This window comes from Chiloscyllium plagiosum, chromosome 5 (assembly GCF_004010195.1).
Source record: "Chiloscyllium plagiosum isolate BGI_BamShark_2017 chromosome 5, ASM401019v2, whole genome shotgun sequence".
NCBI classification, from domain to species: Eukaryota; Metazoa; Chordata; class Chondrichthyes; order Orectolobiformes; family Hemiscylliidae; genus Chiloscyllium; species Chiloscyllium plagiosum.
This window is the reverse complement of record NC_057714.1, coordinates 112,014,507-112,023,858: the sequence shown is the minus strand read 5'-3', so window position 1 is coordinate 112,023,858 and position 9,352 is coordinate 112,014,507. Positions and strand designations below refer to the sequence as shown.

At 42.1% G+C, this 9,352-nt stretch overlaps 1 protein-coding gene across 1 annotated transcript in view; it reads left to right on the top strand.

Annotated features, from left to right (window-relative positions):
* Positions 1–8,345, top strand: part of iba57 (iron-sulfur cluster assembly factor IBA57) — a 9,739-nt gene extending 1,394 nt beyond the window's left edge. Inside the window, exons 2-3 of the mRNA XM_043690804.1 lie at positions 3,193–3,539; positions 5,726–8,345. Coding sequence (XP_043546739.1) covers positions 3,193–3,539; positions 5,726–6,120 — 742 coding nt within the window. The 3' untranslated portion in view covers positions 6,121–8,345. The remainder of the gene's footprint in view (positions 1–3,192; positions 3,540–5,725) is intronic.
* The last annotated feature ends 1,007 nt before the right edge of the window (positions 8,346–9,352 follow it).

Below are 9,352 nucleotides of genomic sequence, written 5' to 3'. Positions count from 1 at the left end.
GTGCCAGGATGGGAGGGTGGGTTGTAGGGGGACGTGGACCTGACCAGGTAGTCACTGAGGGAACGGTCTTTGCGGAAGGCGGAAAGGGGTGGGGAGGGAAATATATCCCTGGTGGTGGGGTATTTTTGGAGGTGGCAGAAATGTCGACGGATGATTTGGTTTATGTGAAGGTTGGTAGGGTGGAAGGTGAGCACCAGGGGCGTTCTGTCCTTGTTACGGTTGGAGGGGTGGGGTCTGAGGGCAGAGATGCGGGATGTGGGCGAGATGCGTTGGAAGGCATCTTTAGCCACGTGGGAAGGGAAATTGCGTTCTCTAAAAAGAGGCCATTTGGTGTGTTCTGTGGTGGAACTGGACCTCCTGGGAGCAGATACGGTGGAGGCGGAGGAATTGGGAATACGGAATGGCATTTTTGTAGGAGATAGGGTGGAAAGAGGTGTAATCCAGGTAACTGTGGGAGTTGGTGGGTTTGTAAAAAATGTCAGTGTTAAATTGGTTGTCATTAATGGAGATGGAGAGGTCCAGGAAGGGGAGAGAGGTGTCAGAGATGGTTCAGGTAAATTTAAGTCAGGGTGGAATGTGTTGGTGAAGTTGATGAATTGCTCAACCTCCTTGAGGGAGCACGAGGTGGCGCCAATGCAGTCATCAATGTAGCGGAGGAAGGAGTGGTGCCAGTGTAATTACAGAAGATGGACTGTTCTACGTAGCCAACAAAGAGACAGGCGTAGCTGGGGCCCATATGGGTGCCCATGGCTACCCCTTTGGCTCCTACAGCTACCTGGATTACACCGCTTCCCACCCCACCTCCTGCAAAAATGCCATCCCGTATTCCCAATTCCTCCGCCTCCTCTGTATCTGCTCCAGGAGGACCAGTTCCACCACAGAACAACACATCAGATGGCCTCCTTCTTTAGAGACCGCAATTTCCCTTCCATTGTGGTTAAAGATGCCCTCCAACGCATCTCATCCACATCCCGCACCTCTGCCCTCAGACCCCACCCCTCCAACTATAACAAGGATAGAACCCCCCCTGGTGCTCACCTTCCACCCTACCAACCTTCGCATAAACCAAATCACCTGCCGACATTTCCATCACCTACAAACGCACCCCACCACCAGGGATATATTTCCCATCTCGCCCCTTTCCGCCTTCCGCAAAGACCGTTCCCTCCGTGACTACCTGGTCAGGTCCATGCCCCCCTACAACCCACCCTCCCATCCTGGCACCTTCCCCTGCCACCGCAGGAATTGCAAAACCTGCGCCCACACCTCCTCCCTCTCCTTCACCCAAGGCCCTAAAGGAGCCTTCCACATCCATCAAAGTTTTACTTGCACATCCACTAATATCATTTATTGTATCCGTTGCTCCCGATGCGGTCTCCTCTACATTGGGGAGACTGGGCGCCTCCTAGCAGAGCGCTTTAGGGAACATCTCCGAGACACCCGCACCAATCAACCAAACCGCCCCGTGGCCCAACATTTCAACTCCCCCTCCCACTCTGCCGAAGATATGTTTCCACCTATCCACTCCACCCTCCTCCCTGACCTATCAGCTTCATTCCCACCTCCACTCACCTATTGTACTCTATGCTACTTTCTCCCCACCCCACCCTCCTCTCATCTATCACTCCACCCTTCAGGCACTCTGCCTGTATTCCTGATGAAGGGCTTTTGACTGAAATGTCGGTTTTTCTGCTCCTCGGATGCTGCCTGAGCTGCTGAGGCTTTCCAGCACCACTCTATTCCGGATTCTGGTTTCCAGCATCTGCAGTCATTGTTTTTACCTCATCAGACAAGAATGGCCATTTGACTTGGTTTATTCAGCAAGGAATTGTGACATGGCTTACCAATATAATGATAAGATTGTTTGCTAAAGTTAGGTCATACAAAACATACAAAATAGGAGCAGAAGTAGACCACTTGGTCCCTCAAGCTTGCTTCACTATTCAGTGCTGATCTGTTTGTTTTGAACTTTACTGTCCCATCTACCCTCAACCTATGATTTCCCTTGCCTATCCAAAATCTATCAATCTCCGTTTTTATAATATTTAATAGCCTCCCCCCGCTCCCCTCCCCACACATTCTGAGGCAGAGATTTCACACAGCCCTCGGATAGAAATTTTGTCTTCACCTTCTTCCTAAAAGAGTGACCCTAATATTAAAATGGTTCCCCCTTGTTCTGGACTGACTCACAAGTGAGAACATTTTTCCCGTGTGCACATTGTTGAGATTTTTCAAGATCCTGTACACTTCAATGAAATTTTCCTTCACAGTTCTATTTTTATAATCTATTTTCTAATCAACCTGTTCAGAGGTATTACACAGAGGTATGACCTCTGGAGCAGGTGGGATTTAAACTTGGGCCTCCCAGTCCAGACGGAGGGATGTTAGCACTGCACAAGATCCTTCAAGCATCTCAGCTCAGTGGAAACAAAGCCAATTTGTCTAATCTATCCTCAACAGAATTCACTCATTTCAGGTGTCAATCTAATAAATCTTCTCTGAACCATCCTCAGTGTATTTATGCCCTTCCTTAAAGGAGATCACAGCTGCACACAGTATTCAAATTATAATCTCACTAATGCCCTGTTTAATTAAATGTAACCTTACCTTTATATTTAATTATTCTTGTAGTAGAGGATAGCATTCCATTAACCACCTTGATTATGTGTTGTAGCTGTAAACTAATTTTTTGTAACTCATGCACTTGAAAATCTAGACCTGTCTTCACCTCAGAATTCCAGTCATTCTCTTCCATTTAAATAATACACTGCTCTTTCTTTCTTTATGCTTAAACAAAAAAAATCTTGATTGTAGTTTGTAAAATGTGCCATCTATACCAAAATACATGCGCAAATTAAAGTTATGGCGACTGCTGCTATGTGGACCCTTGCCTATAAGTCTGCAATATTGTCAGTGAAATACAAAGCACTGTAATTCATTCTGTGCTGTTATTTCTGCTCCCCTCCTACCCCATTCATCTTGCCGTATTATCCTGTTTAAAATCAAATTGTTTTGCCTATTTGAGAGTTAAAATCTTGTTTAAAATCCATTTTAAAATATCTTTAAATGTCTTTTGAAGTTTGGTATACAAATAGTTGTGTTGGCACAATGAATTATTCTAGTCCATGAGTTGTTGGTAAAATTTGTGTTAGTTCTTTCATGGTGGTTATTGTTATCTCTTTCAAATGCCAGGTTACACAAAAGCCAAAATGAAGAGCCATCCATTCTCCTGGAATGTGATGCCACATTACTTGATGCTATTCAGAAGCATTTTAAAGTTTATAAAATTCGAAGGAAAGTGGAGATATCCCCTTGTCCCGAGCTTTCCCTGTGGACAGTGCTCTCATTGGAACCGTCAGCTAAAGCTGGCAGTGCTTTAGAAGTAAATGCAAAGAAAGTGGTGGTGTGCACCCGTGATCCTAGAACTGGTGCCATGGGATGGCGATTAGTATTGAGCAAAGTCGACGATCCTTTGGCCGTTGTCCTAGGAAGTCATCTAGGAGATATCCAGGACTACCATAGATATCGGTATCAAATAGGTAAGGAATGTTTATAGCTTGCAAACTGAAACTGGCATAAAACTCCACAATGTTTGGTATCTCAGAGGGGTTGCCATGAGAAGTATTTTTTTAAAAATGTTATTTTTTTTGAAGGCTGTGACTTTTATTTTCACCGCAGTGAGGAACACAATTGAAGCAATGTGCTCCTTGATACAATTTCACCTTTTGCTATGTATTTGCAAATAAGCAAATTAACATTTTCTAAGCATTTTTCATAAAATAACCTTTGTAATCAGGAACTGTTCACACAGCATGACCAGAATATTGGCTGAGAGGAATGTAACATTTCAGATGATTACCTACGCGTTTCACTCTGGGTGGGTTGTTCAAAGCCCTAAATTATCCAAACTTTCACTTGTACTGAAAATTTAATTTTGTCTATTTTGTATACATTGTCTTGCAGCCCATCTCCCTCTAATATCCAGTGACATTCTTCCTGATTCAGAGATGAACTAGCATATTAGGAGTAGGCCATTTAGCCCATTAAGCCTGTGATTTAGAATAGTAGATTTTCTGCTCAACACCATTTTCCTTGATGTGATTAGTGTCTAGAAATCTGTCGATTTTTTACTTTAATGTACTCAGTGACTGAGCTTTCATAATTCTTTGCTCTGGGGCAAAGAATTCCAAAGATTTACCACCCTCTGAAGAAATTCCTTATCTCAGTTCTAAATGGTCTGCCCTTTATTCTGAAACTGTGTTCCCTTCATTCTAGATTCCCAGTCATGGGTAACATCCTTTCTTTGACTCATCACATGTATGATGAAGTCTCTATATGTCTGCAATTTGCTGCATTTCTGCTGTGGTACTGAGTTATGATGATCATGAAGGACTTGCCTGGCCACCTGTGAGATCTAGAACTAAATTTGGTGGATCTACAGCAAAAGGCTAATTGGCTCCAGGAGAGTGGCCTCTGCCATACACTTGTCTCTAACTGAATGTCTTATGGAGGAGCTAGCAGCTAAGTCCTTGGTTAGCCAGTTATTGATGGGTTAGCCTGATACATGACATTGGGAAGCTGCACTGATTATGAAGACAAAAATATCCTCTATACTTAATGAGATAATTGGTGACAATTGAGTGGGTTGTGTTCACTGTTCAGATGGCAATGTACTTGACTTATGGTGAGTTAGGCGTGTTAGATTCTTTTTCCTGAGATTCTTACACACCTGATGTAACTGCAACATGCCAACTTCTGTGAACAACCAAAATTTTATTAAGCACAGTACAATACAAGCTTTGGAAAAACCCTGAACACTCTTCGTCATGCTTGTGAAGCGTGTCGGGAGGTCTCTCCCTGAACAAAGGAAACAGTCCTTCCTTTATACAAAATCTTTACATCACAGTCAGTAATGCCCACAAGACAACCCCCTCACAGTCACATCCCACTCAAGACACAATGCAGTGACCACATCATCTCCAGAAACAATGTAATGCAAATCATCCCTTAATGGCCAGATCTGGTGTGAATTGAATTTTTTTTTAGTAACTGTAGGGTGCGGTCAGAATTTCAATTGCAATGTTCCAACTGACTTTTAAATAGGTGATGATGCAAATGGCTCTGAATGGCAAGGAAATGACCACATAAATGGCTCTGAAAATAGGAGATGATAATGTAAATTTCTTACAACCTATCTGTAATTCAGAAGAACCCACCCTAGCCTCGGGACAAACAATTTCCTGCAGCTCAGCTGAGCAAGTTGACTCTTTAATATCACAGACTGTTCACCCCCATTCATTGTGTGAAGCTTCTTGTGCCTCTACCCCCTCCAGCAAAATCCCGGGCATTCACTCATTTGGTGCCTGATGTCTCCTTTGTACCGCGAGGTTTCTGGGTCCAACATGACACGCCTGCTGATATTATTTGGAACCTAGTCCCATTTTCAGGCATACTCAATCAACAGCTGAACCAGTTAGGCCTGTGAAGGAATGAACATTTTATTTGCCTTTGAAAGTTTCAAGTGCCTTCAAGGAGCTGGACAACCCTCTAAAGGTGTCCACAGGATGCGTTCTTTTTAAAATTTACTTCATTGAGAACTTTGGGCAACTGGGTGCTAATGTCTGAAAATGATAAAATGATTAGTTATTCTAAATGTATATGAACAACTGAGATTAATTATATATATATATATCAAGGATAGATGGTCATTTTTCTTTATTTTAAGGAATTGCTGAAGGTGTGAAGGACCTTCCATCTGGAGAAGCAATACCTCTGGAATCCAATCTAGTTTACATGAATGGAATCAGTTTCACTAAAGGCTGTTATATTGGGCAAGAGTTAACAGCTCGGACTCACTACACAGGTGTGATTAGGAAAAGATTGATGCCAATACAACTGGACAACCCCTTACCACCTGGCAGTGTTCCTGAAAAGGCGCAGATTGTGACTGAATCTGGAAAATCAGCTGGAAGGCTCAGGAATTATACCGGTGATGTTGGCTTAGCCATGGTTCGACTGGCCTTTGCAAATGAACCACTTCGCCTGCGCACAAAGGGCGATGCTCAGGTATCGTTGAAGGCATCAGCTCCAGATTGGTGGCCAACTGATGAAAATAAATGAAAAAATGTTTTGTATTGAAAACCACACTTTGTGGCAAGGTATTTTCCTAAATAAACGATTGGATTTGTGAAAGCTTTTTTGAGTTTTCATTAACCCAGTATTGCAGCTTCGCCTTCTGATTGTTCTCTGGAACTCTCCTGGCAGTTTGGTGGGATGAATGTCTAAAAGGAACATGATTTAGTTGTCTGCAGGAATCTTATTTGATCCCTCTTAAGAACTGATTTTAATTTTGAAACAATTTGAGCAATGTAAGTGCTAACCAGTGGAAATGTATTAATATGCGAAGAATGGAATAACTACATATCACATGGATAGTTAATATTGCTAGTTTTCACTTGTTTATATAATAACCATTATTTTGTACCATTATTTGTTCTCTGACCAACTGACTCTGAGATTCAGGGCCTGACCTTGAGCCCCAACTGAGAACAGCGGCAGGTGGTTGCTAAAGTTAGCAGTGCTGCTCTGTGTGCTTGTTCTCAGGCTCCGTCCTGCCTTGTAGGGGAGGGAATGATAGGAATATGTGAACTAATGACCACAAAATCCCAGTCACTGTTCTTCAACTCTTATGTCCAGTCAGCCTGTCAGTTCCAAGAGGTGGTAGGGACCAGCTTGGCTGTGTGGAGTCACCCTTCTGTGTGCAGATCAGGAGTCCAAGCCTACATGGAGCGCAATGTCCTTCCTCTTTCTGATCGCAGCAGCAGTCACAGGTTGTCTGGTAGAAGAGTTTTCCTTTGCAAGGTGATGGCCTGGCTGCAAGAGTGGCTTTCAAAATGTGAAAATATTAAGATAGTATACCTCTATTTTGATGCCTGCCGCCCCCCTTGACCCAACTTCTAAGTATTAATTGGTGTATTCAAGTAAAAATCACTGAGTGATTGTTATCACTGAGTGATTGTTTCCCATATAGGGTGAGCCTTTGACCACTGTTTGAACTTAATGGTGGGAAAAATCCAGACCTAAGCTTCGGGAACAGGAGTAGAACATTTAACCTCTTGTGCCTGCCTTGCCATTTTAGATTATGGCTGATCATCTGCCTCAATGTCTTTTGCTGCAATTTCTCTAAATATCTTTAATGTCTAGAAATCCAGCCATGTCTTTTTATGAACAGAGTTAACTGACTACCCTTTAGCACTCTGGGGCATAGAATTCCAAAGATTCGTTATTGAGTGAAGAAATATCTGTAATTTTAGACTTAAATGTGTCTCTGCTAATTATGAGACACTGTCTCCTGGTTTGTCACTCCACCCCAAGCCATAAGAAAACATATTTCTTTTACATACATCCTAACACATCCCTCAAGAAAAATCTTCTCTTATTGTAAATGAGAGAATAGAGGCTCAGTAAAGTTTCTGCAACCTCCCCATGTAAACAGACACTCCTTTGGAATTAGTCTACTGGATCTCCGCTGCACTCTCTCCTTAGTGAGTATATCCTCCCTTGTGTAAGGGAACCAAAACTGTGCACAACACTCAGCTGTGGTTCACCCAGCATTCTATTCAATTGCGGCAAAATCTTTACTCCTCTGTTCTAACTCTGTGCCGGTGAAGGCCAACATATCATTTGATTTCCTAATTGCTTGCTGCCCCAGTATATCAGCTTTTGGTGATTTGAACAATTTTTTTTGTACATATGTTTATTTATAATTGGTCATTAATCTTTCTGACTGTGGGATGATGTGGGAACCAAAAAAATTACAAACACAGTCGAGTTGGTCTTTTGAGATTGCCTGAGTACATTGATGAAATGAATGAAGGAACAGAAATTGTGTTCCTAACTTGGCTGTATCTGGAATTTCTTGGTGATAGTAACTGACAAAAATATAAATTGATTTGAGCATAAGATCATTTGAAAACTTAATGTTGTACATTGTTGCTGACTCAGGCATGCAATATTAGTGTGACTGGATACATTTTCCCCATCTGCTTATGGAAAGCAACAGTTTCCAGACTGATTACTTTCCTGAGTTACAATATTAATTTTTCCCTTAATTCTTCTTTGGCCCCCCCTCCTCCCACCCACCAACTACCAGCACCACCCAACGGATGGGAAACATTGTAGCACATGATTGCTAGTATCAATGTCAGAATGGTAGCTTAATGTTTTGTACTTGGGATGCCTTGCTAGAGGGGAAACTACTGAGTTCTGTCCAGTCATGTTAAAAGACCATTGACATGAAACACTTTCTCTGCTGTCAGACCAGCTGAATACCTATGACATTTTCTTTTTTTTGTTACCTCCTCAGACCTGCTGATTTATTGACAAGGTCATGTTGATCAATTTGATACTTGGATGTCATGTATGTGCTCTCAACTTTCTGATATCTCAAACATTTACTTCCGTGAATGTGAGAGTATTGTGCTTTTGATTCTGGAATATCACATGGTAGCTGTCAGAATAATGGTGGTCCAGACTTGGCATTTCTGTGAAGGAGATGATTATACACTCCCTCCTCATTCCTATGTCTTTTTTTCCTTGGAAGTTGTTTACTGTAGTAACATGAGTGAATGCTTGATACATCTATGCAGTGCATTTGATGATCCGTATAAATGGGGTGAATGGATTCCTCTGTGCTGCACTGTGCTTGCTTTGATCCCATATTCCTTAAGGTAACTTCTGATAGAACATAGAACCGTAAAACAATACAGCGCAGAACAGACCCTTCGGCCAGAATGTTGCACCGACCTGTAAACTAATCTAAACCCATCCCCCTACATTATCCCACCATCATCCATATGCTTATCTAAGGACTGTTAAATGCCCCTAATATGGCTGAGCTAACTACATTGGCAGGCAGGGCATTTCACGCCCTTACCACTTTGAGTAAAGAACCTGTCTCTGACACCTGTCTTAAATCTATCACCTTTCAATTTGCAGCTATGCCCCTCGTACAAGCCAATGTCCTCATCCTAGATGAGCATATAAGATATACAAGTTACCACCATAGCCACCTTCAAAGCAATTGGCCTTACTTTAGAATTCAACCAGACAGTTTCAGTTTTAACATCCATAAATTTTAAAGATGGGCATTTTTGATCCCCCAGATCTAGCATTTATACTATGGATGTTGACTGAAATGTAATGTTAAAACTGATTAAATGTTGCAGGTCTCATTGTCAAGGAAAATCTGGATTAAAAGTTTCATAAAAATATTTCATGCCTCGTTGTTGTCTTTTGCTAATACATGGGTTAGTTCTAATAAAGATACACATTAGTTTGTGTGCGGTAAGGT